Consider the following 26436-nt stretch of genomic DNA (forward strand, 5'->3'; position numbering starts at 1 on the left):
TTATTGTAGAAAAAGATTTTACCTCAAGGACATTCATGCCACCTGTTGGCCATGTCTGGCCAGATTTTCAAGAGCTTGATGGCACGTAAGGGCCACAAAAAGGGCAATAGTAAAAGCCACATAAAAACAAATATATATCAACATCTGGGAGCTCTCTTTTTCACTGAGTGGTTAGACTTTCAGAAGCACCCAATACTCAACAATTCTTCTGGAATCCAACTATTTGCATTTATAAGTTTTTGAAAATTAATTCAGCTCCTTGGAGTATCCATCTGAGATTGCAGAGGCAGAGCAATGTGCTAACCTAGCCCATAGCGGGTACTTTCAATTTTCAGCTGGAGAAATCCTCTTGAATCTCAAATGATAGATGAAGTCAGAGCACATGGTATGGGAATGCCAAGAAGATGTGATTTCCTCTTAGCAAGTTTTGCTTTAGACCATCAGTTTGTGGTGATAATGAAATTATGAATAACATTTGCAAAAGTATCTCATTGACTTAGAAGTCTGAATCATTTATGTGGCTTTGAGATTGATCTCCTTAAGGTAAATTTAGGAGAATCTGGCCAGTGGCATTAAATCCATTTTTTCACGAATGCTGTGTTTTGCTTTATTGACAAAAACACTAAGATGCAGCAACATGTTATAGATTCATTACTGTGAATCAGATTATGAATAACAATATAAAACATACATAGGGATCAAGAAAAATAAAGCTATTTCTTTTTATTACTGCTGCTATTGTTTTATTATTTCTTGAGACAACTTTTCTTATATTTTTTGGTCTTTCACACCAACTTTGCAAGGTATTTAAATGTTAGACTATAAAGTATAAAGACAGCAAATAGAAAGAACAGCCTCATTTCAGGAGTTTACACCTATTTGTATACTCATTTCAGGGCAAATCCTCGGAATTTTAATTTTGATAATGTGGGGAATGCAATGCTGGCACTATTCGAAGTTCTTTCATTAAAAGGCTGGGTGGAAGTCAGAGATGTTATTATTCATCGCGTTGGGCCGGTAAGGAAAAACAGCAGAGTCTTTGAATTCTACAGCACATACTTTGATTTGTTTGGACAATTAATCATGTTTTTCTTCTATTCAGATCCATGGAATCTATATACATGTTTTTGTATTCCTTGGCTGCATGATTGGACTGACCCTTTTCGTTGGAGTTGTCATCGCTAATTTCAATGAAAACAAGGTACTGATTGAGATGATTTATTGTGTATAGAACTGGCACTGCAATAAATATTGAATGTGATTTTACACTGTCTACACTAGCTGGTGGTGTAAGACTGCCTTTAAGATGAACTTACTAGTCTTACATTCTGCAAGCATGGCCTCAGACACACCTAATCCATATTTGCTACAAAACTCAAGCCTGGAATGATAGCAATCCATCACATTCTCTTTCAAAGCTCTTTGAGTTTATTTATGATGCAGCCATATTGGCAGATGGAGAATGAACCTAAAGCACACTATATTTACAAATGCTCCAGAGTCTGCTCTTTTAGTTTGATGCAGGCATACGTGCAGTGGCAGGTAAAAAGTCATGCTATGCTTGTATGTGTTACAAATAAACGGTCTCGTTATAGCCCTGCAATTATAGCATTTCAGATCCAGAGAAAGCTACATGGCTTTTTCCTGGCAGACAGCAAAGCACACTGTAAAATTAATTGTCCATCACTCAAACAAAAAGAAAATATTCTAGGAAAAAAATGTGGTTTAAATGGGCTTTGTGGATTACCCTGAGAAGTAGAAAAACCAGTCCCTTTTTTTCTGAGCCTCTAGTGGTGCTCCTGTGGCACCAGGACATACTTAGTAATTTTTATTATCTTGCAGTTCACAGTGCCCCAAAATAATGAGATGACTGTGTTACAGCTATCTAGAGTGATATTCTTATCACTCATGGCACTGGAGGGAAGGGATCGTTGTGTCCTCTGGGGCTTGGGGATGCAAGACATCCTGGTGAGCTACAGCTGGAGACAGACTGGGTGCTGGCATTGCCCTTGCTATGGCCCTGGCATGAACTCTGCAGCAAACACAACTGTCAGCTGTGCCCTTTGTGGAAACTACTTGACTCGTTCTGGAAGGGAGCTGAGCAACACGCTACCTTCTCTTCAGTGTGGGCAAGTACAGCATCATGAACTGCAGTTAAGGAGTAGTAGTGCAATAATTCTGTAGAATTTACTATGAGGAAAAAAAAAACTTAAAATTTGAATCGAAAAGATTAATATGTTAATTATGCAGAAAAAAAGCAAACAGCAAAAAATAGCAGGATCAAGTAGAATGAAAAAATATACAGGAACTGAAAAAAAATGTGAAATAACATGCAGAGAGGACTAGAAATTAGTCCAAAAAGAGTAGAGCAAAACAGTCCAGTGAGGACTGTTTGAGGTTAGTAACAGTGAGTAACAGTGTGAGCCAGATGCTGGCTTTGGAAAGTTCATAGCTGATACGTGGTTAAAATTGTACCAGGAAGGAGATTGGAAGGAGTTTGTTTGAGAGTTGGACAGTTACTGAGTAAAGCATTTTACATGAGAACCAACAATTTTCTGAAAGAAATAATATATTTTCAGATATGCCATAGTATTTCACGGGATGTCTAGGAGCTTCAGGCCTAGAGATGTTGGTCTGGGAACTACCACAGGGGACTCAGGGCTGGGTCTCCAGCAATCCCAGCGCTGCAGCCCAAAGCCCCCCAAGCTCCCTCTGTTGCTCAGCCCCCACGCATCGCTTGCCGTGCCACGTGTCCAGTTGGCAGCGAAGATGTGATTGACTCAAACATTGTCTGGCGGCTTTGAACTGAGGTCTGAATGCAAACATACCTATGCCAGCAGTAGCCCCAGTCACAGACCCAGCTGTGCTTTGTGACCCTTTGTAATAATCTGGCTGGTGGAATGGCAGTTTTTGAGAAACAGATCGACTTGGCAACTCCGTTTATAAATTTTATAAGTTTCACTTTTTTTGCCACCTTTTGTCTTCTTTGTGGTGAAAGCCCTCCAAGAACATAAAACAGACACACACACTTGGATGAAAGAGTTGCCTTTAAGCTTTTCTAAGCAGTACGGTTTGGGACCTGACACAAATAACAGGTATCCTAGTATCTGTTGCTTTGTCTGCATCATGTTTGAAGGCACCTGCTCCCAGGGTGCCATTTGGGGATGCAGCTTCATAAAGAGATTATGTCTGCTACAGAGGGAGCTCTCCTGACCTTATTAGCAGCACAGCCGGCTGCGGTTCCAGCGCATACACAGGCCAATGCCAAGGGAAGCCCAGACTTAGCGCGGCCCTGTGCTACCTGGGCAGGCCGCCGCGTGTCAGGGAGACGGGCCTCTGACATTTACCTTGAAAAGGTCTCGCTTGTGCCTGCAACTCCAGACTCTTTCCCTGAGATTTTACAGTTCTCTGAAGTGATGAGGACCCTATTTTGTTTTGAAGGTCATTCTGAATAATGTTGAATTCTGTTTGGGGTTTGCTTATTTTTTCCTATGTTGCGAAAACGCATTACCATCTACCACAACCTGTCCTGAAGGTGTGTGTATCTTCACCTCTTCTTGCTCTTCCTTTGTGGAGAACTCTTGTAGATTCACAGTATACTGTGAATTTACTTTATTTCAATTATACCCCAAGCAGAAGAGCTGTGAAGAGCTGCAGCAGACTCTTAGAAGGCTTGCTACCTGAGAAACTATAGCAGCACTGACAAGCCGCAGGATTTTTTGCAGCAAAGTCCAGACAAAATCGACCACTCCAAAACAGCTCTTCCTGGCAAGTGATGTTCAGTCAAATGGAAGACATCCTACAGTGCTTCACTGGCCACACTGGGCTGCTGCTACAAAGAGCAACAGCTGTGCCTGCTGAGTCCCAGAAACTCATGGCTAATGCATCCCAAAATCCTCTTGAGTACAGGCAGATACTTTGACTCCTTTACCCAGGCTGTGTTATTTAAGGAGAGTTGCGTATGTAACTTTATTTCAGACACCAAAGAGGATGTTGTTTTCGTGTTTACTGCATTAAATGTTCTTGCTTTTATATGACAAAAGCTTTATACGCTTCCCTTTGTTTATTAAGGGGACAGCTTTACTGACTGTAGATCAGAGACGATGGGAAGATCTGAAAAGCAGACTGAAGATAGCACAACCTCTTCATCTCCCACCTCGTCCGGGTATCAAAGATATTTTGATTTTATTCATGTTGAGCCCTAGTGTTCGTAATTCCCCAGGAGTCCGAGATTCAAATTAAAATTGTAATCGTGAGGCCACTAGGAGGTTGTGCATAAGTTAATGTGGAAACAGGCTGCAACCACAGATCTCTGTGTAAGGCTATTAAAATCAACCCAAAAAAGGTTGCGCTTCGATGGTTTTAGGATAAGCCTTAATGAAAAAATGAATTTTTAAATGAAATATATTTGCAGTTGGCTCTTAATGATATGAATGGAATGTATTAACCTGACAGCAGTTGAATGATGCACTTGCCCTACAAGTACCAAAGCCTTCATGCAACACTGGTGTTCAGTATTTGAAATTATATGTTCAGAAGGCCTATTTGATATGGGAAATTGTAGCAGAAAATTAGAAATGTATTTCAAAACTGGTCAAGGCTTATGTTGCCACTAATGAACATGGAAAATATGTCAAGAAGTGGAGAGGGAAGAATACCACTGCGTATTTTAACTCTCCTCCCATAACTCTATCTTTTTCAGATAACGATGGCTTTAGAGCTAAGATGTATGATATAACTCAGCATCCATTTTTTAAGAGAACTATTGCTGTGCTTGTTCTGGCCCAGTCAGTGCTGTTATCAGTTAAGGTAACTGTGTTTCTTTTTAAGTGTTTTATTATAGTCGTGTAGAATGTATTGCACATTTCCTAACACCAATTAACGATCAATCGAGCCATTACTGGGATGAATGTAGTGAAACATATGATTTCTGGATACAGAAATCTCAGTTGGCACAGATCGCTGTAGATTAATTGTAGTTTGTGGAGCTGAATCAATTTCTGCCTTTTTGTAGTCTGGTCAACTATTTTTAATTTCCGGTTCAGCTGTAAATCCGCGAGAGAAGAATACACCACAATACTGTTCCTATCTGAATATACTTTAAAGTTAAATCTATTCATTAATAAATACTTCTAAGAAAAGTTAAGGCAAGAATAGACATTTATTTCTGTTTAACATCAACTCTTCTGTGAATAGATTTTGTTTGCATTTCAGTGGGATGCTGCAGATCCAGTGACTGTGCCTTTAGCAACAATGTCTGTTGTTTTCACCTTCATTTTTGTCCTTGAGGTAAAGTAATATACTTTATGTCTTCTTGAGATTAAGAATAGTATGTGTATATTTTGTTTTGGTTTTAGGAATGCCGTCTCATTCTTCCCTAGTTTTATTTCATAACATGTACATTTGGGATTCTCCATGTTGCTTGTCCTGAAACGTGTACTATAGGAATAACTTTTCATTTATGATAGTCATAATGCTCTCGCACCTTGAGCTTGGGGCTTTTTATATATGTTCAACTCTCATCACTGCAACTTGTGGTTTTGGTGAACCCAGTGAACTCTTTTTTTTACAGAACGTCTCAAATTAATTTTTTTTACACGTCTCAAATTAAATTCACTCTACAACACAATGCCTGTCACAGGAGTTCTGCCTGATCCATTTGTATTTTGCCTAGACCTTCAGGACAGAGGACATTAATCCCCACTGTTGTGTAGCTGTGACATCTTCAAACCTCTCACAGTTGTTGTTGTTCTTTTTAAATTATCAATCATATTATTTCATTTTAATACCTTTCAATAAGCTATGTCAAATTCTAGTATTGTCTATCTTTTGTTGTACAGATGTGGATCCTGTGTGGTAACTGTTCTGTATCTATGACAAAATTGTCATCAGAATCAACTGAGCAAATTGCAATTAGCCTGCTTTCATAAGACTGGAATCTAAGGACCTAAATATATTTTAAAATGTGATTATAACATGTAAAATGTATTTTTTTATTATTTTTTATATATAAGGATATCCATAGCATAGCAAAGCACACATTTATGAGGTTAAAGAAGGTGCTTCCTCTGTTAATACAGAATTATTTTATAAGTTTGTTGTTGAGTATCTTTCTTTTTAGTCCCTTCTGAATAGCTGATACTGACCACTATCATAAACAGGATAGCGGACTAGATTTCCCACCACTCTAATCCAATATGACAGTTCCTATGTTCCAGTGATAGGTTTTGCCAGCAGTGATGAATAAACAATGAAGTGAACACCTTGTAGCAGCTGTAGATAGAGTATGTCCATGTTGTTGCTTCTTTTTTCTCTACCCAGGAGAAATCAATATCTCCTGAGAGACTGAGCAAACACAGAAAAGTTTGATTTTTATCATACATAGACAGGTTTTAACTTACCTAGTAACTATGTCTTCATAAATACTTTTCCTCTTACAGTGCCAGGGGAAACAAATGCACTTCTAGAATTTCAAAGGAACTTTTTCAGAGCCAGGAAAAATTCGTTGGCTGTCTCAACAGGCAAGCTATCACATTACGAGTGCACTCGATTTATGGAGATAGGAAGCAGCTTCCTGCCCAGGATCTTCCCTAATGCAGCAGGATGATGTTTCAGACTCTGCTATGTATGTTGTCTGCCACCACTAGCAGACATGGTACTTGAGGAAGGCCAAGCCTTTCTATCTTGTTAATGGCCCTGCATCCAGTTTAATGAGTCATGGTTCTGTCCTAAACCTCTAATGCTCACATCCTTATATGTGGTGTAGAAGAACAGGAAGAACTCAGAGATCTCACTTTTGTTGCAACACTGATGATCACAGAATAAAGCAAGATGTGATTTTTTATTTGCAAGGAGTGATATTCAGTTCAAGACTATAGACACCCCAACTTAGGTAATTAAATTGTATAAATGAGATAGGTGTTTGATTTGTTGGTGTGATCAGGAGAGATGTAAGGTGGGATTCAGTTGCCTAAATAACTGAAGGCATCAAGAGCTGATCTACCCCTGCCTCCACAAGCTGCTACAGGAGGGCAAGGTTGTTTAGAGGTCATGTGTTATCCCTGCCAGCCTCATGCAGCTCTCTCTGATATTCTAGGACATCTGAACTGACTGGATAGAGGTGAGGCAAGACACCCTTAGGTACCTCAAATGCTAATTAGAGAGTCAGAGACTATATTCTTTTTTTGGGCTTCAGAAAATATACGTCAGAAAACTAACCAGAGAAACAGATTTTTGCCACAAACTCGTGTCCCTTTATATGTAGTTTAGTTTTCAAAGATTTCAAGAATACTGCTAAAAGGCAGTGTTGCAAGCTGGGATGGAAAAAAATCATGTAATGAATGCCTGGCAATTATTCCCTTTATATAGTAACGCTTCAGTTGCTTTGAGATTTGATGTGAACTGTGTACGACAAACTCTCTGGTGTCCCTTCTGCCTGCATCACCCTACCTCAATATCTGTTACTTGTTGTGAGTTTCCTATCAGTATCTATTCTTAAGCTTCCTGTCTGCACTTCTCTTACCTATATTGGAAATGTCAAGCACTTTTGCTGCAGTTTTTACCAGGAACGTTGTGAAATGTACTGCCTTTACTGTTCTTAGCTTTCTTCTCTTATACACTGCTGAGTACAGATGGTGCTGAGTACAGACAATTCTTCAAAGAAATGAATATTTGCAATATGGGAATGCTTTTTAATTAATTTGAAATATAGGATCTACAGAACACAACTGTGTTCTTGAATTCAAATATGATTATGTGATTTTAGCCTGCTTGTATAGACAGCTATATAGCATATTACTACCTGCTGTAGCTGCATGTTGCCAGCATAATCATTTTTAACTTAATAACTTGTTTAACTATAAGAAATCTTAAAACCACATTCACATCAGTAATCTATACATTAATCATTCAGTCTGACATGGTCAGCCGCACTCGTTTGGTACTCCATCAACTATTTTAAAGAATGGAAAAGATTCCTGTAGTAAGAAATAGTAATTTCTTCAGTACAACTGAAAACTTGCTTTTTATCTATAGGTCACAATGAAGATTATTGCCATGTCACCTTCTGGCTTCTGGCAAAGCAGAAGAAATCGGTATGATCTCTTGGTGACATCTCTTGGAGTTATATGGGTGATACTTCACTTTGCCTTGCTGGTAAGATTTACAAAATGCAGTTCCAGTGCTTAAGCTTAATTTTATCTATTAAGCACCAGCAGTAGGATCACCACTGTGCTACATCCAGATAAGCCCTTGGTAGTTTAACAAGTAAAAAGCTGAAATATGGATGAAACAAATTAAGCTTGTTGCTAAGAAGAAGGAATCCTTCTCTTGGGCAACGATGAAGTAAGAAAGTCATCTGACTGGTATGAGGTAGTGTCTGTAAATATGGTAGAAAATTGAAGTCTTTAGAAGGAATGTAAATGAGGAGGGGAAGGAACCTGAAAAGGAGGAAGGAACCTGAAAAGACTGAGAGCTCTTATCAGCAGGAGTTTCATGAGGAGCAAGCAAGTAGACCATGCACAGAATCCAGATAGGAGCAAAGAACTGGCAGAAGGCATAGGTTCAAAACTGCTGAATGGTACAATCTGTCCCAAACCCAGCAGTGTTTCTGGCCCACTGATGTTGGTCAAGAGGCTGTGTTTAATCCAAGAAGGCAGAATAAATCATTCATGGAAGAGAGATGAAGAAATCAGCTTTCCCTCCATCTCATCCTTTTTTTTTTTTTATGCTTGTCACTAATCACCAGCTGTGGAAGTCACCACCATGTAACGGCTGGGGCTTCACTTGTGTGCCCTAAGCTCTGTTTTGAGGAAAACCTGTTCAGTGTGGCTACTCCTTTGCTCTGACATCCTCAGTTTGCTCCCTGCTGCTGAGTGGTTTGAAAGGCCTGAGGAGTTTCTTTAAGCAAGCAGCTGCCTAGACAAGTAGACCAGGGGAGCTGGACATAATTACTGCCCGGCTAATAGGAGGACTGAAAGTATTTTTGTTTTATGTGTGGGGAGGCTGGGTTAGTATTTTTGAAGTGGTAGAGCATCTTCTGTTATTTTCTTACTGTTCCATCATTCTTATTGAAATATTGGTGCTACTAGTTCATGGTTTCTCTTATTTTATCTGGTGACTTCCCTTCATTATTAAAAGACAGATTACCCTTATCTTTCTGTGAGATCACTGGGGGAAAGTGATGTATTCAGTCTTTCATGTTTCTGTTCCAGAATGCGTACACATACATGATGGGGGCATGCGTAATCGTCTTCAGGTTTTTCTCAATTTGTGGGAAGCATGTAAGTATAAATTAGCTACTACAGCCATTGCAGTGCTCATGTGTAGACTGAAGGAGTAGTTGCTATGTGTCTCTAGTGCACATTCTATAGGGATCAATATTATATGCCAACGAAGGAGACTTCCAGCAGCAGTCTCCAATTTTATATGCTGTCTTATAAAAGCCACAGTTTTAGGTATCGTATAATAATAATGTATTATAATTACTGGAAAAGCTGCACTTTCTAAAAAAATAAAAGTGCTACTGCACTACAAACAGATTTTAAAAAAATGTTCTTTAGAACTCTGAACATGTATTGTGCTACTCTCAGTCTTTTTCATTTCAGTATGGTGTGATGTGCATGCTATGTATTTTATTTAACTAGTGGAGTGGTGGAAGACCCACTCATCTTGTTATGATTGTGTTCTGTCATAGAAGTTTCTTCCTCCAGAATGTAGGTCTGTGTCTTTAGCACTGTATGTCTTACCACAGTAAAGGATTTATATTCAATTTGAAAAAAAGATGTGCCAAGACACTCTTCTGGAGGCACTGGGATGGCTACAAAGCAAGTCATTTCTAAAGTTTATATTTCTTTCGTGCTTGGATTTGCTCTGATGTAATTGAGAGTAGACTGGCAGAATAAGCATAGACAGAGAACAAACACATTTGTTTAATATGTGGTGACACTGCATTCTCTTGCTGTAGAACTTAGATTATCCAAACATTTTCTGTGAAGTCTAAATGCATTAAAAAGTAAAGATTGCTGCAGTAGGTCACCAGGGTTAAGAACAGTGAGCCAGAAGGTTTGTTGAGTAAAGATAAAAACTTTTCTTTCAATCAAACTACACAGAGCCTGTAGAGCCTTGGAAGTCAAATGAAATATCCTTGCTTCTTCTAATGCAGCCAGACCATGTAATTGCCTTCAAAGCTTTCTGATTGATTCTGAAGTTTTTTCAAGGCTTTAACATAGTCATTTGTGCTTTTGTGTTAGGAGCTGCATCAGTCTCATTAATTTGTCTGCTGTGATACAATGCGATACCTAAAAGTCAGTATGATTTACCAGTTTGGCATGATTCTAAAGAAAACCACTATCTCAGTCCCATTAAAGACAATTTTCTATAGCATCCAAAGTGTTTAAGGGTATTAGGGCAATCTAAAGTAATAAATGTACAATATGGCTGCATTGGAAAATAATATCTATTATCTAGACCCATTGCATATGCAATTTCCAGAATTATGGTCTCTTCTTAAGTTCTTTGGCCAACTTGCAGGAGAAATTAACTGGTTTAATCAATCTGTGCTGATTTTAAGGAAATCCCCTTGTCTGTACATTAGCCCATTTCTTGAGATAAGCCCACAGTAGTTTACTGTACCACCATTTGTACAATGCTAATTTTGATACTTCTGGAGTATACTGATCCTAGAATATTATAGTAAAGCGTATGCTGTATTGTTGCTATATCATCCTATATGGTATTATCTTATACATACTGCTTGAGGACCAACATTTTGACATTGTTAGGTGGATGTGGTGATATCTTCAACAAGTAAAAAGCACACTGAATTTCAAAGGAAGACACAAAACGTTCAGTTCCAATCAGATTCATAATGTACCATTTCACTGGGTTCTTCCATTAACTTATGTGTGTGAAGAATTTGTTGTCAAAATGGCAACTGCAATAACTCTCCTTTCACTTTTATCTCTGCTTTCCTGAATGACATTATGGATTGCTTTTTCTGTCCTTCCAGGTGACGCTGAAAATGCTACTCCTGACTGTGGTTGTCAGCATGTACAAGAGTTTCTTCATCATAGTGGGAATGTTCTTACTGCTCCTTTGTTATGCTTTTGCTGGAGTGGTTTTATTTGGTACAGTGAAATACGGAGAGAACATTAATAGGTACAGTATGTACAGTTTCATGGGGATGTTCCTTAAAAAGCACCCCCAAAAAATCACATTCTGTTTGAAGCTTATCCCTGGTAAAAAACAGACACGTCCCCTGGTCTAGCTGAAGAGCTCTGAACAGAATTTCTGATAGGAAGCACTGAGCCATCTTTCCAATCCTTGTGCATTGGACCAAATGACACCCAGTCCAGCCCAGAGCAGACTGAGATCTGCTTTTCATTATGCCAGCTGGAATACACTTCAGAGCAGCAAAGCACTAGCCACAAGCTGCAGAAACACAGTGTGCTTACTACATACTCTTGGCGTCATGCAGCAACAGGATCTATATACCAGATTGATACAGAGAGGGGACAACTCTGTCAACTTAGCATTAGCAGATTTCCCAATCAATATCATCATCAGACTTCAAGAAGAGAACAGAGGCAGGAGAAAGGATCTGGCCTTGAGTCTGCTTTTGCTCTTTAAAAGAATGAGCCAGAATATTCAAACCTGTGTCTGAGCTAAATTTTAGTTGTTGTATCTTAAGTCATGGAATAAATAATTCAATGAGATCGTTCAGACAATACTGTAACTATTTTCAGTTCAAAATAGAACAGTAGAAAATGGAAATGATTTGCCTTTTTTTCTTGCCATAATTTAGTTCTGGGACATAAAATGATCTCTCTGTCTCTCTTTTTGTTTAAAACAGACATGCAAATTTTTCATCGGCTGGCAAGGCTATTACTGTACTCTTCAGAATAGTTACTGGAGAAGACTGGAACAAAATTATGCACGACTGCATGGTAAATACAATATTAACAGAGATAAAATAGGCAAGGAATAGGAAACATTCTTGCATCTCAGTGTGTTTCCAGTACCTTAGGTGGTACAAGGAGTGATGTGCTTGCCTTTAGCTCTTCAAGAGACATAGTTTGGTAAACCTCAGAATATGACACAAAAATTGCAGTTTCAATCACAGACTCGTAATGGAATATTTCACGGGGCTAACCTATTAAATGATTTTAAAATAAAAATGTGTTTTCAGATTTGGAAGTGCAGTAAAACACTTTTCCACTGTTACCTCTCCTTTGATTGTGGCAAGGGGACTTTCAGATAAACTTTGCCTTTAATGCCTGTACTGTGGTTCGTTCCAAGTGAATGCAGGTCTTAATGACCTCAGAATTTGTCCTTGAATCATTTTACATTGCTTAAATAAATTTCTGCCCGTGGTTTCTGTTGCAATGAAAATCGAATTATTCACTTCCTTCTTAAAATTAATGCACAAGGAAGCTTTTTGAAAGCCATGTTTCAGAACACCAATTTGTTCCTTTCCAATGGTATAACTGCAGAAAGCCTTGTATGTGTTAGTGAGATCCATGCCTAGGGTTTTTTTGTCATGCCTCTTTCTTTTTCTGATCTCTAACCACTAAAGAAACCACAAAAAATGTCCACAAGAGTCAATGAAAAAGAAATATATCTCTATAAAGGGAAATGTCCCCCCACATCTGATGTTCAGCATTATTCCTTAATTATGAAGCTTTAAAAAAATGATAGTCATATGTATGTATTGCAGAGAAATTAATGATTGACTTTTTATGAATAACTGACTTTGTTTTCTTTTGTTTTAAAGGTTCAGCCTCCATTTTGTACACCAGATAATAGCACCTACTGGAAAACAGACTGTGGAAATTATGCTGGTGCTCTTATGTATTTCTGTTCATTTTATGTCATCATTGCATACATCATGCTAAATTTGCTTGTTGGTAAGTGAAAATATGAAATAACATAACAGTCCATCTTGGCATGTAGCATATTAGACTTTAGTCTGTTGTGCTGTTCAGATATGAAGTTACTTTGTACCTTCACTGCTACCATATATGCATGTCATGCTTTTGATAATTCTCTAGCATGGTGTACGCTAAAACTTAGGAAGTTTGGGAACACAAGTTTTTTGAACAGAGATGTGTTGTATTTGTAGTGTGTAATTATATATGTATTATGTTCTGACCTTCCCTATCCTCCAGTTAACATTTTTCCAATACTGTGGGAATTCTCCTAATTGATTTTAGAAAATGTTTGATTAGGCATCTCTCTTGATTAGACATCTCTCTAGCATTTAAGCACAACTTTTTAAAAGTAAGCACAATGATTATTTATGCAGCATGGTATAGCCCATGGAAAATGTTCATCTGAACATTCAGCTAATGGCATTGATTGGCTGTGAAGCTTGCACAGCAGAATTCACATTCTTTTGAAATTCATTGTTGCTTATATTTCATCAGTTAGAATGGTACTACAGGTTTTCTTCACAGTGTTTGGTTTTGTGTTTTTTAGCTATCATTGTGGAGAATTTCTCATTGTTTTACTCAACTGAAGAAGACCAACTTTTAAGTTATAATGATCTTAGGCATTTTCAAATTATTTGGAACATGGTTGATGACAAGAGAGAGGTAAGAAACTTGAAAATGAGCACTGAAATCCAGTAAATCCACATTTTTCATTGAAAAATCATATGGGAAAAACAAAGTCTGCTGACAAAGCTCACTGAACAATTACTTTCCAGGTTCCGAAAGCTCAGTGAACATGATCTAAAATTGTTCATGATCCATCAAATACTAACCTGTAATCTTTACCACCGTGAAGTACTTACAACAGCAGTTTTAAAAACAGATGTAAATATTCATAGTATCAACGCAGTAGCACTCATACTCCCAGCTCCACAACAGTTGTTTCGTTTTCTTCACTCTGCAGACCCACATCTATTTATGTGCCTGATATTCAGAAGTGCTTTGCTGAGATTTTGGCACTGTCTCCAGTAAGATCTTCATAGGGAAGCAAATGAAGTATGGGCTGGATGAGCAAACATCAAGATGGATTGAAAAGTAGCTGAACAGCCAGAGGGTGGTGGTCAGGGGCAAAAAGCCTAGTGGGAGGCCAGTAACAGTCTGGATAATGGGGCAGAGTGCATTCTCAGCAAGTTTGCAGATGACACAAAACTCAGCACCAGAGGGTCATGCTGCCATCCAGAGCAGGACATGGGCAGCCTGGAGAAATGGGCTGAGATGAACCTCATGAAATTCAACAAGGGGAAGTGAAGAGTTGTGCAGCTGGGGAGGAACAGCCCCAGGCACCAGAACATGCTGGGGTGACCCAGCTGGGAAGCAGCTTTGCAGAAAAGAACGTGGGGTTGCTGTTGGACATCAAGGTAGACATGAGTCAGCAATGTGCTCTAGCAGCTTACAAGGCTAATGGCTAAGGCTAAGGCTAATTGGGAGTGTTGCCAGCAGGCCAAAGGGGGTGATCCTTCCCTTGTTTTCAACACTGGTGAGGCCATACCTGGAGTACTGAAGTGGTTGTTTTACACAGCTGGGCTGCTGAGCTGCACCATAACCACTCTCTCATTCCCCCTCCTCAGAAGAAGAGGGTGAAAAGAGTATGCTGGAAAGAAAAGAAAAACAAAACAAAACAACAAAAAATATCTCACGGGTTGAGATAAGGATAATTTAATTAAAGGAAGAGGGGGAAAAAAAACAACAACAACAACAACAACAAAAAAAAAACAACAACAAGCAAAGGCCTTGCAAAAGCACACAGAAAAAAAAAATGTTATTCTTACTTCCCATCAATGAGTGATGTTTGGCCATGTTCCAGGAAGCAGGACCTCAATACACCTAGTGGTTTGGGAGGACAGACGTCTTCATAATGAGAGCCCTCCCCTCCCTCCCCTTTCCCACCTTTTATTGCTGAGTGTGTCATCATATGGTATGGAATATCCTTTTGGTTGGTGCCCAGTGACAGGAAAAGAAGCAATGAGCTCAAATGAGCTCCCTCAGAATATATCAGGCAGCGCTTCTTTGCTGTGTGGGTGATGGAGCACTGGCGCAGGTTGCCCCAAGAAGTTGTAGGGTCTCCTCATCAGAGATCTTCAAAATGCCATTTGGACCCAGCCCTAGCCAACTGGCTCTAGGTGGCCCAGCCGGGGCTGAACAAGATAACTTCCAGAGGTCTTTCCTAATCCTAATTATTCAGGGATTCTGGGATGAGAAAAGCATCCAAGAGCCTGAGCTATTCAGAAATTCTGATACCCACTTGAACTAAATCATCAACTGAATGATTCATGACATCACTAAGGTATGAAAATACGGTGACAGAAGTTGGTCATTTGCAGGTGGCAGGTGGCTGTGGTGGCATTGGAAGCCACAGTCTGTACTGATGGAGGTGGAGAGTTGTGCATCTGTCACGCCCAGGACTGACAGTGTCTCTCTGTGATGTGGAACAACAATACAACAACAGCAAAAATACATCCAGTTAGGCTACGCTGAATCTTAGAACAGAAGACCTTTGAAAAGACAGTGAACTACAAACGTTATCCTGTCCAAAAATTCACACAGAAAGGGAGAGTTGTACAGCTAGGTGTAGGCCAGGCTGTGAATGTTTAAACTGTAATTTAATTTCAGTTTTTCAAAGGCAGCTTTTTAGGTGTTATAACTCATTTCAGATTAATGCAAATGGGGAAACTAAATCCCTGAAGCAATTTCTGAAAATTTCTGACAAAATGAACAGCACAGAATCTCATTATGTATCACTCAAATAACAGCAAAGTTCCATGAACTACAAGTGATGTGCATGTGCTGAAGAGCTGGCTGCAAGGTTTGACATGGAATCTTTGGAGAAATAGTATTTCTCTCACCAATCAAGTTGAGTATCTGAGTTGGTTGTTAGATCACAGTAATAATATACCGGCTATTATGCAATTTTACCCAGGGAGTAATTCCTACCTTCCGAGTGAAATTTCTGCTGAGACTTCTGCGTGGCAGGCTGGAGGTGGATCTTGACAAGGACAAGCTGTTGTTCAAGCACATGTGCTATGAAATGGAACGGCTGCATAATGGTGGTGATGTCACTTTCCATGATGTACTGAGGTACTGTGAGATTTTCTCTAAATTTGTAGAACTCATATAATGTCCTGTATTTCTTGCTAGGCTAAAAGGTATTCATTAATCTTGGGAAAAGGCAAGATCAATAGCCACAGAGGCATTGCCATTTAAAATGTAATACAAAAATTGGATTTCCCTTTTTTCCTGGAAAAAAATATTTATGATGGAGAACATGGGTCTTAGGGAATCAGCTGTAAGTGATTTTAACATTTTTGTTTGAGACAAATTGTCTTAACCAGCAGTCCTATATTGACCTTGAATCCCAAGAAATGCAAAGTTGTTCTCACACATGAAGTAACCAGACAGTGTATCTGACTAGAAATAAAATAGAAATAAGAACATTACAGAATCAGAATTATCTAAATGTAAAAACTTATCAAAAAAAAACACCAAAGCTACAAATGCCCTAGTTGCTTACAGTTCAGCAAATCACCTTTGTTGGATTGTTAATATAGCTGCTAGAGTCTTCATTTATTTCAAGCACCAAAAGTCTCTTCTGGAATCATCTTAGCATTTTTTTAGCTTCAGATATGAATTCATTGCATGCGCCAAAATTACGTTGTTGGTTTTTTTTTTCATTAATTATGAGTTTTGATTTTCTGAATTCAATTAGGTGTGCATCAGCATTTAAAAAAGACAATATGTATGTTTCTTCCAGCATGCTTTCATATAGGTCTGTGGATATCAGAAAAAGTCTTCAACTGGAAGAGCTGCTTGCTAGGGAACAACTGGAATATACCATAGAAGAGGAGGTGGCCAAACAGACCATACGCATGTGGCTGAAGAAGTGCTTAAAGCGAATTAGAGCAGTAAGTCAACCTAAAACAGACTCTAAATGGTTGCAGTAAATTGCAACAAAGCTGGAATTTGCTGTCACAATGCTTAATTTATTCTGGAGCCACAGTAATATTTAAGTGAAAAAGAATGTAGCAGTTGCTAACTCAGCAAAAAAAAAAGTCAACAGATCAATTCAAAGCATTAGAAAAATAATCATCTTTTGAAGGCAAAAAGCTGTCTTCCTGCCAAAAATATATCTGTCTTTTCAATACATCAGGAAGATGTATGTGCAAAGACCAAAGTCAAAGGAATAAAGGAAAAACAATGTACTTTGATGAAACCTTTTAGACCTAATCCTGCCTCTAAATACAATTGTATTATTTCCTTGCCTCTGCTGACACAAGATACCGTTAATAGCCACCAGCAGATGACTCTTCAAATGGAATCTGTATCAAGATACATAATTGGAATGAGCCATGAGATTAACTGTGCGCAAATGAGCAATGTGTACATGCAAATCAGGTCTACAAACAGGAGCTGTGTCTATGCTAATAGGTTAAGTAGGGCCAGGTCACTGGCTCAGGAGTGGCAAGGGATCACCCATACTCATGTTCCTTGGCCCGGTTTTGGTCCATGCAAACTCCTGCTCTCCCAAACTCCTGCCATACGACCTTCCAGATCCCTGCTACAGGAGCACCAATGCCCTCCAGGCACAGTTCAGGGCGAGTAGAGACTGTTCCCAGTCAGCAGTGAGGTCGAAGCTTTCTTGTGTGGTAGAGGAGGTCAGCCAGATCACTCAAGTCTTGGCCTACCGCTTGGCTTCAGCACTGCAGGAAATCTCAGTCTGTTTAATTCACTAGCACGGATAGAGCCAGTGCTTCTGTATTCTCTTTACACAGTACTGCTGATTGTCAGAAACATTTTTGCCTTTGCTCAGCATTACTTCAGTATTTGCTGATCAAACTTTGTCTTGGATGAAATTTGCATTAAGTATTTTCAGGAAATTTGAATTGGCCTTTGCAATTATTCTCCTCTTTTCTTCAAAAAACAATTCATCCTTTATATAAAAAGTTTTATCCTGGCTATCTTAATGAGTGATTTTTCAGTGGCTGTAAGGCTGAGTCCAGGTTTTGTTATTTTTTATTCTTATAAAAGCTTACTTCTTGTGTGGAGGTTTTCTATAAACATCTGTGATCATAGGATCTGGCCTTTCCTGTTTGCAAATTTATAAAAAGAGTAACTGGGCGATATGAATGTAATGCAGATTCAAGCTGAAACATGAGCGTTCAAGGCATATTCAGATAAACAGTTTCATTTTTGTTCCATCTCTGTAATAGCAATGACAGTAAATTTAATCTCAGCTCTCAGTTCTGGGTTTGTTCAACTCAGATGTTCATTTCATTATGATATTGAATTACACTATGTTAAATATGCTGTTCATTTCATTCTCTTAATACAGTTCAGATCATTTCACATTATATGAACCTTTTATAAACTGAATATAATTATGGAAGTTAAGATGTATTTTCAAATTCTCTTGTTAGTCTTTAAAGAGAGAGCCTGTGAAAACTACCCAGGCAAGTGAAACCCTTCCTAAGGGCTGTTTATTTTAATTTAAAAGCAAATTAGATTGTATGATTATAATGGTAGTGGTTTTGTTTTTCTATTTGTACTGTAAATCTATACTCAGTCCCAAGGTTTCCACTACTGTTTTATTCATTTTTTTTGGAAATCTGTTCCAAAGTCCATGAAAACAATCAGATTTTTTTCATTGCATTCATGTAAATCTTATGGTATCTCTAGCAATTTCCTTGTTTCTTCTTCTTTTGCAGAAAAGTTAGCATATGAATTAAAAACTGTATGTATTTTTAACCTCTAGGTTTTTATGAGCAATTTGTCTTCCACTTAAAGTAATTTATAAGTTTTAGCCTTCAGTTTATACATAAAGGATAGATGTGCTGGTAGTCACCATATTATTTAAATAATGGCCATCTGATACATGTGGCTTTATTGATGCACCTGGAATCCACATTTGGCACTCACTATTTGGTTAAATATTTAAAAGTTTGTGGGGTTTTTTTTGTTTGTTTTCTTTTTTTTTTTTTTTAAATAATCAAACACTGAGATACACCAATGAGAACATTATTTTTGTCACATATTGTACCTTGATAGAAACAACAACAGTCGTGCAGCATTATCCATAGTCTACGAGAGAGTCAACAGCAGGAGTTGAGCCGATTTCTGAATCCTCCCAGCATTGAGACAACACAGCCAAGCGAAGATATGAATGCTATTAATCAAGATAACAGCGCGCAGCCAGAGGTATGTTAACCAGGAGACTATCAGCTACTCAGAGCAAATTTAAAAAAAAAAAAAACCTTCAATTTTTCTTATTTGTTCTTTGAAACGTCATTTTCTCTGGAAAAGCTGAAAGCTATATTTTATTTTGCTTTCCTCTTTGCCTTTAGATGTAAAGTTAAGATGACCTAAGGCAGGAATTCCCCAGCTTATTTAGCTAGCACTATATAGGGTGAACTCAGCAGTACAACACTCACAGCACCAACCTCCAGCTCTAGCATTAGCTATGTACAGGGTCAGGGACGTGAAGCTTATCTCTTCAAGAATTCTCAAGTAGTTTTTACACTGGGAATGATAGCATCAGGCATGCTGGGTCCTGTGAGTAGGAGTCCTGGGTTCTTCCAGAGTAGGAAATGAGCAAGGTACTGCATAAGGACTCCACTGTAGAAGGCTGTGAACAATTTTGTACCCTTCAGTGAAATTGCATAATGGAATTGAGCCCAAATGGTCTTTATTTTCAAATCGGTTGTGGAGTTTTGGGGCAATAAAGAATAGAAACTATATTGCCTTAACAAATGGTAATATATTTTGTTTGGATTCGTGTACAAAGTTGGAAGTAGAATAGAGAGGTTAGATAGCCTTTCTTGGGGCTTTCTATGCAATGGGGAACTTTGACTGAAGTTCTTGTTTCTCTGTTCAGACAAGTAGCCAGCAGCAGCTCCTTAGCCCAACGCTTTCTGACAGAGGTGGCTATCGACAAGACTCTGCAGATGCCGGGAAACCTCAGCGGAAATTTGGACAGTGGCGTTTGCCATCAGGTAAGTGAAAAAAGTGTTTCAGTAGAGTTTCCATGTGCCAAATTACTGCTGTACAGTAACAAGACCATAAAAAAATATGAAGTATTAGAGAGACTAACATGGAGCAAACACCAAGGGAGAGACTTCATAAGTCACAGTTCTACCTCCTGTCTGTAGCTTGCATTCACATCAGACTTTTTCTACCCTCATCTGTGCTGAAATACAGCAATCTCTCTCCTTTCTGCCAATTCTGAAAGTTTGGAAGATGGTACCTTAAGGGAGGCTGTAAAGAGGTGGGGACTGGTCTATTCTCCCACGTGTCCAGTGATAGGACGAGGAGGATTGGGCTAAAGTTGTGACAGGGGAGGTTTAGGTTGAATATTAGGAAAAACTTCTTTACTGAAAGGGTTGTTAGGCATTGGAATGGGCTGCCCAGGGAAGTGGTCGAGTCACCATCCCTGGAGATCTTTAAAAGACGTTTAGATGTAGAGCCTAGTGATATGGTTTAGTGGAGGACTTGTTAGTGTTAGGTTAGAGGTTGGACTCAGTGGTCTTGGAGTCTCTTCCAACCTAGATGACTCTGTGATTCTGTGAAATCCATGTCTGTCCAGTTTAGAGATAACTATGTTGTGTATGTAGTGTATAAGGTGCCACGTATAAAGTCAGAGAGATGATCATGCAGTGAATACCATTAACCCTACTTTAGTGACCAGAGTACTTGTCCAAGAAATGGAATAGCTTACTAGAGAGCTTTCAGTCCGCATTTTCCATTTAAGTGTCACTGAGCAAAACAGAGAGGAAGAGTAAAATAGGGAACATGCTAAGGAGGGATCATTGGGCTATAGCCAGCTGGATATGTTTTCCAAATAAAAATAAGGAGTTCAGGGTTCTCTTTCTTAGCACTGATCTTGACCACATGAATCTTGACTGTTCGATGCTGGACAGCAAATGAGGGGCACCCGCATGCACAGGACAGTCTGGCATGTGGTAAGTACTCTGTTTCCAGTCCAACAAAGATTATGAATAACATCATTAATATCAATTGCGGTTTTCATATACTTACACTTGTTTTACTGCTTTCCAAAAACCATGCCAGCACCTTTCACTGGTTTCTACTCCAAGGCCATTGTCAAGTATCGCTTTCTAGGCATAGAAATGCTCTTTTCCCTCCATTTTTCTGGTTGAAGTGGTAACACTTTCACCATTTTTCCAGTACATCAGCTCATGTAAGTACTACCTAAATCATTTAATCAGCCAGGTAAGAAGAGACCTATTGCATCAGCTATCCCAGCAAAAGGAAATCAGGCGCTGCTTAGTTAAACTGCTCTACCAGCAAATGAGTGGGAGTAGTGGGAGCAGCTGGAGCTGAAAAAATCATTAGGATAGCGTCTTTCTGTTTCTGCACTAAACCACTTCAAAGCTACCCTAGTCCAGCTAGTTCTGTATACCTGAATTCTAAGCAGAAATGTTCAAGAAGCAAATCTACTCTAATACAGAGCCTTCTGTTTACTTTCATAGCCCCCAAACCAATAAGCCATTCCGTGTCTTCAGTCAACCTTCGCTTTGGTGGACGTTCAACTATGAAATCTGTCGTATGCAAAATGAATCCCATGTCTGATGCTGCATCTTGTGGATCAGAAGTCAAGAAGTGGTGGACAAGACAATTAACTGTGGAGAGCGATGAAAGTGGAGAGGACCTACTTGATATCTGAGAAAGATTTAAGTAAGATTGCAACAACAACCACTTCAAACACAATCTAATTTTCTATGTTTAGAATTGAACACACTGTAAGTGATGTATGATTTATTTAAAATCAGTGTCATAAAATCTTTCAATTGCTTATCCTTCTGCCATATGAAACATAGCACATACATGTTAGAGTTCACTTCTATAGGTATTAACTGTACTTTAATAAACCTGTATACAATAGTACTACTATTAAAGCCAGACTGACTGTATTGCCTTTAGCAGAGACAGAGCTTTGAAAGATTTCATGTTCTGCAGGTACATAATGGAAATGCATTTTGATATACGCATCTGTGTTTTTCTTCAACCTATACTGTACTTTAAAATTGCAACACTTTACAATACAAAGGTAATATATTTCTTCTTGTGTTTTCCTTCAGTTCTTATTTATTAAGATTTCTTTAGAAAGATTTTATTATTCACAAATGACCTGAAGAGGTCAGCACTGACTTCATGTTCAAGGGAAGTATTTTTACAAAGTGCAGATTCTGAATTACAAATCTAAGCTTTTTCTGAACCTTTTTTTAAAATATGCAAGATACAAGATAACTCATTTTAAAATCAGAAGGTGAAGGATTGGCTTTTAAAATGTAAATATATTTGGGTTTTGGTTAATTATGCAAAGAGCTTGATTTTCATACAGAAAAAAAAGAAAAAAAAATACATGAAAACTGTGCATTTAATCATCCATCAAAAGACTTCCATGTGAAAAAACATGGTTTATGCTACATTTTCAGATTATGCTGGTTACATATATGTATTATGCTGGTCATATATGTCATTATTCTCCTGTTAGTTGGGTCCCATTTCCTTGTGTACCCATAGGATAACTTTGTTCTTGTCTGTGTGATAGAAATTAGCATGTTGGGGGTTCTCTTTAAAGAGCTGTGTTGTATGGCTTTTAAAATATGGTTCAGTTTTGCCTGTATAGGTAGAAGTGAATTTTACTTACCCATGATACTGCTCATGCTATAGCTGTGCCCTGCTGAAGCATGACATAGTACTGTGGTTAAGTATCTTTGTCCCTTTTACCCTGATATGTAATATTCTTACATGTTAGCATTCTTTTATTTTATGAAGCACCAACAGTGCTAAATTATCGCTGGTGAAAAAGCAGCTGTCCCTTTCATAAGTTTTTCCAGTGAAAGGCCAATGCTATACAGACATGGAGGTAGAGAAGAAAAGCAACACAATATAGCAGAGCAGTATTGCACACAGTCCGTTAGTTTCAGAATTTAAGGTGTCTAAAAATGTGGGCTAAAATTTGCCCTTCTTTCAAGGAAGAACTGAGAGATTGTACATTTTATAGCTCGGCCACTGACTGTTTTTTTAGCATAGATGGGACTTTCCATTACCATTGTTTCCTATGGAAATGATAGGTTGCTCTAACATGGCCTGATGTGAGATCTTGAAAGAGGCTCACAGCTAATGTATATCACCACTTAAAATATATATCCTTTAAAAAGCTAACAAAAGCCAGTGCTTTGTGATGTTTTCTGGCCAAAATATTAACATAGGGTGGTCAGAATACAGAATTGTTTTCACAGATGCCTTCACCATAAATGCAAAATTAGCTTTGGCCATAAAATACACTTTTCTTGGCATCTATCAGTGTTTTGTTCTCAGTATATGGTTGAACATTGTTTAGATTATTTTTTTTCAAAAAATGTCATATTGCACACATCTGTATTTTGTGGTTTCTTTATTTGCTTTGGGATATATTTAAGTTTAGATCTAGTCAATTCTAACTATATGTAACAGAATCTGTGCATTCTCTTGTTTACTGGCTAGATTATGAACCATCAACAAAACCTCGTATGCAAATCCATGATTTTGTGTTCTATTCTGTGCTTGTTTAAGTTCAGCTTTTGTATATATGACAATAAGATAAATATGGGATTTATAAAAGATGGTATCTTTGAAATTTCAATAATATATTGAACTGCAGATCTTTCTGAACCATTCTTGCTGCAAATCTTCTTTTTAAAAAATCTGGCAGACATTTTTTCCTTGCCTTACAGTACTCTGTCAATAAAAGTGAGTTGCTTTAAGCAATATTCCTCCCTCTGGTTTTCATTCTAACTGCATTCGCTATATCTAGCTCATCTGTGATAATGCTGCATAGTAGCTAGGTGTGTGGTTTATCAAGGATCACTTAAAGCAATGCTTTCAAATTCCTGTAATTGGAAGGCCTTTGTTTTTTTTAGAGGGAGTTTCAGTGACCGACCTCAGCAGTACTGCCACAATGTTTCTCATTCAGAAAATGGGACTACATAGGATTGGTCATTATTTATTTCTGTTTAACTCTTTTTCTTTGGTTTAGCTCCAGGATGTGAACATGTTTGTGTATGTGTGTGTGATGGGTAAGTTTGTGGTGGAAAGGTTGTGATGGTTTTATAGGCTGCCTCCGAACATTTTATAAAACACTGGAGATCCCTGGACCATTCATTTAACCTGCAATCTGGTTCTAAGAAAGCAGTGCTCACCTGCTGCCTCCCTCACTTTGTGAAATGCAATTGCATAGATATGAAAATAATATACACCAGAGCACCCAGGGGACTAGATTAGGGTGAAAACCTTCTTAGGATGGCACCCCTGGCAAAACTAGAGGAACTAATAATCTCCTACTTTGCAACAGAGCAACCACTGCACATTTGCACATGAAGGTGAAGAAGCAGAGTTCAAAACAACATGCACAAACAATGGAAGAGAGACAAGGAGGGAATAATAGTGCATTAGGAAATTAGAGTCAGTCCAGACAGCCCTGGAGAAATCTTCAAACAAGAACAGATCCTAGACAAAGGTAAACAAAAAATTGCCAGGGGAATATCACTACCTACAGCGCTCTTGGCTCATAGAATTAAATCCAGCGTTATCCCATAAAAATAAAAAGAATAAAGTGTTTAGACCCCTTTTCATCCCCAAGGAGAGCTCTCTTCCATAGGAAGCAAGCTGTAAAAGACTTGGTGGCTTGGTTGGGGCAAAATGTGTAGCGCATGTTGTCAGTGCTCAAAGAAAAATGTTCCTGTGGGAAGTCTGAGAACATGCAGCAGACTTGTATCTTATTAGCGTTCCAAAGTCAGGTCCTTTTTCAGACAATCACATTTAGAACGAAGAAATTAATAATTGGAAACCATTTGCTACTGGATGATATCCAACTGAATTAAGAGCTAAAAACATAAAGTGCACTTTATCTGGCAAGCTAAAATACCATCATTGTTTTAACTAATCAGGACCAATCAGGCTTAAATATCTTCAAAATAACATTACATTCAGTGTTGTCTACATTCAAAGACCAGTATCACAGCTTCTGAGAAGCCAGAGCTTTGGATGCCAAAAGCAAGTGACTGACTTTGTAAGAATAATCTTTTTTGTTCTCTTCTGTTATTCACAACATGCCCACAGCTCTTGTTATTGTGCAGATAAGGATGTCCATGAATAACCAAAGCAGGAAAAGAGCTCGCACTATTGTAACAGTACATTTGGAGCCCCAGCAAGCAAGATCCGTGCTAAGCCTCCCATCCAGGATGCCTGCTCTTCTCCTCCCACAGTATTTCCACACCTGAAAATAAACTCTGGCCTGAGTTGTCAGTCAGAGTTACCAATATGATTATCTCAGTCTCATTGACTTTAGTTTTAGAAGGCTTAATCCGTCCCTTCTACTGCAGGCATTTTAATCACACCAAGGATGAACTTGCTGCTGATGCTGGGAAGTTGGCTGTCCTGCTTTCTTCAATTGCTCTGCAATACAAAGGAAGCCTCACTAGAATTCAATTAACCTTCCTCTTCCTCCCAAGGGTGCTAGTGTCCGACCCCATTAGCAGCTGTTGCCCATTGTTCTCAATGACGAACCTCTGAGCACCGAGTTATTAACCCATCAGCGAGCTAAGTGTACAGGCGGTTGCATTTTAGCCCCCTTCTACAGGTTTCTTTCTCAGATGTCTCAGTGCCATTACTGGTTTCATGCATTTATCTGCCTTGCATATCTGCACTAGGGAATTTGGGCAAACTACTTGGGCACCTGCAAAATTGCGTTTCATAAAATGATAGCTTACTGGAAGGGCAAAAAACGGCTAAGTATAGGTAGAAAAGGAAAAAATGTCTGTCAGCCTGAGGAGACGTTGACATTAGTCTTTTCTTCCTTCTGAATTCAAGCCATAACTGGCACGAGCCTCCAGAGTCTCAGTAGGCATTGCTCTGTATCAGGAAATCTTCTGTTGAGGTTGGAAACAAACTGGTTTATACCAGATAGATAACACTGTCCTAGACGAAGACTTGGGCAATACGGCTCTGGGTCATCCCTATGATGAAAGTCACCGAGAGGGGATTCTCCGTGTAACTTTGGGGTATGTTCATCCTTGAAGGTAAGAGAAGAAAGATAGGCCTTGAATTCATTGGCAGAGAAGCTGGATGCTGCATCCTCTCTCAAGCCCTGTATTTTGGTTTTCTTTTAGGTTTCACTCCCCAGTTGCATGTAAGGCAGACCGTGCAGTGGCATGTTCTGCATTCTCAGTATGTGCTCCCAAGAAATGGGGAATTCAACACAGTTATGCTTTCATTATAATGTCGTATGGGATGCCAGTTTATACGGATAATCAGTCTTGTTTTTTTTTTATCTCAGTGCCCATTCCAGAGTACTACATGTTGTACAGGTCAGGCACTTTCACCTCTTGGAATTTCTAAATTCAAACTGCCTGGGGAGTCTGTTTACTACACTTGTAAACAGGAGAAAGGAAAG

The 26436-nt window shown here is 38.7% G+C and overlaps 1 protein-coding gene across 5 annotated transcripts in view; it reads left to right on the forward strand.

Moving 5' to 3' along the window:
* NALCN (sodium leak channel, non-selective) overlaps positions 1–23748 on the forward strand; it is a 237572-nt gene extending 213824 nt beyond the window's left edge. For all 5 annotated transcript variants that reach the window (XM_083831676.1, XM_083831675.1, XM_083831678.1 and 2 more), the window contains 16 exons: positions 897–1017; positions 1103–1201; positions 4072–4165; positions 4703–4809; positions 5215–5289; positions 8035–8154; positions 9213–9281; positions 11009–11157; positions 11852–11945; positions 12773–12905; positions 13477–13592; positions 15907–16064; positions 16738–16888; positions 19029–19178; positions 19855–19972; positions 21470–23748. In XM_083831676.1, coding sequence (XP_083687802.1) covers positions 897–1017; positions 1103–1201; positions 4072–4165; positions 4703–4809; positions 5215–5289; positions 8035–8154; positions 9213–9281; positions 11009–11157; positions 11852–11945; positions 12773–12905; positions 13477–13592; positions 15907–16064; positions 16738–16888; positions 19029–19178; positions 19855–19972; positions 21470–21663 — 1948 coding nt within the window. In that variant the 3' untranslated portion in view covers positions 21664–23748. The remainder of the gene's footprint in view (positions 1–896; positions 1018–1102; positions 1202–4071; positions 4166–4702; positions 4810–5214; positions 5290–8034; positions 8155–9212; positions 9282–11008; positions 11158–11851; positions 11946–12772; positions 12906–13476; positions 13593–15906; positions 16065–16737; positions 16889–19028; positions 19179–19854; positions 19973–21469) is intronic.
* The last annotated feature ends 2688 nt before the right edge of the window (positions 23749–26436 follow it).

Source organism: Anser anser (assembly GCF_964211835.1).
Source record: "Anser anser genome assembly, chromosome: 1".
Classification (NCBI taxonomy): Eukaryota; Metazoa; Chordata; class Aves; order Anseriformes; family Anatidae; genus Anser; species Anser anser.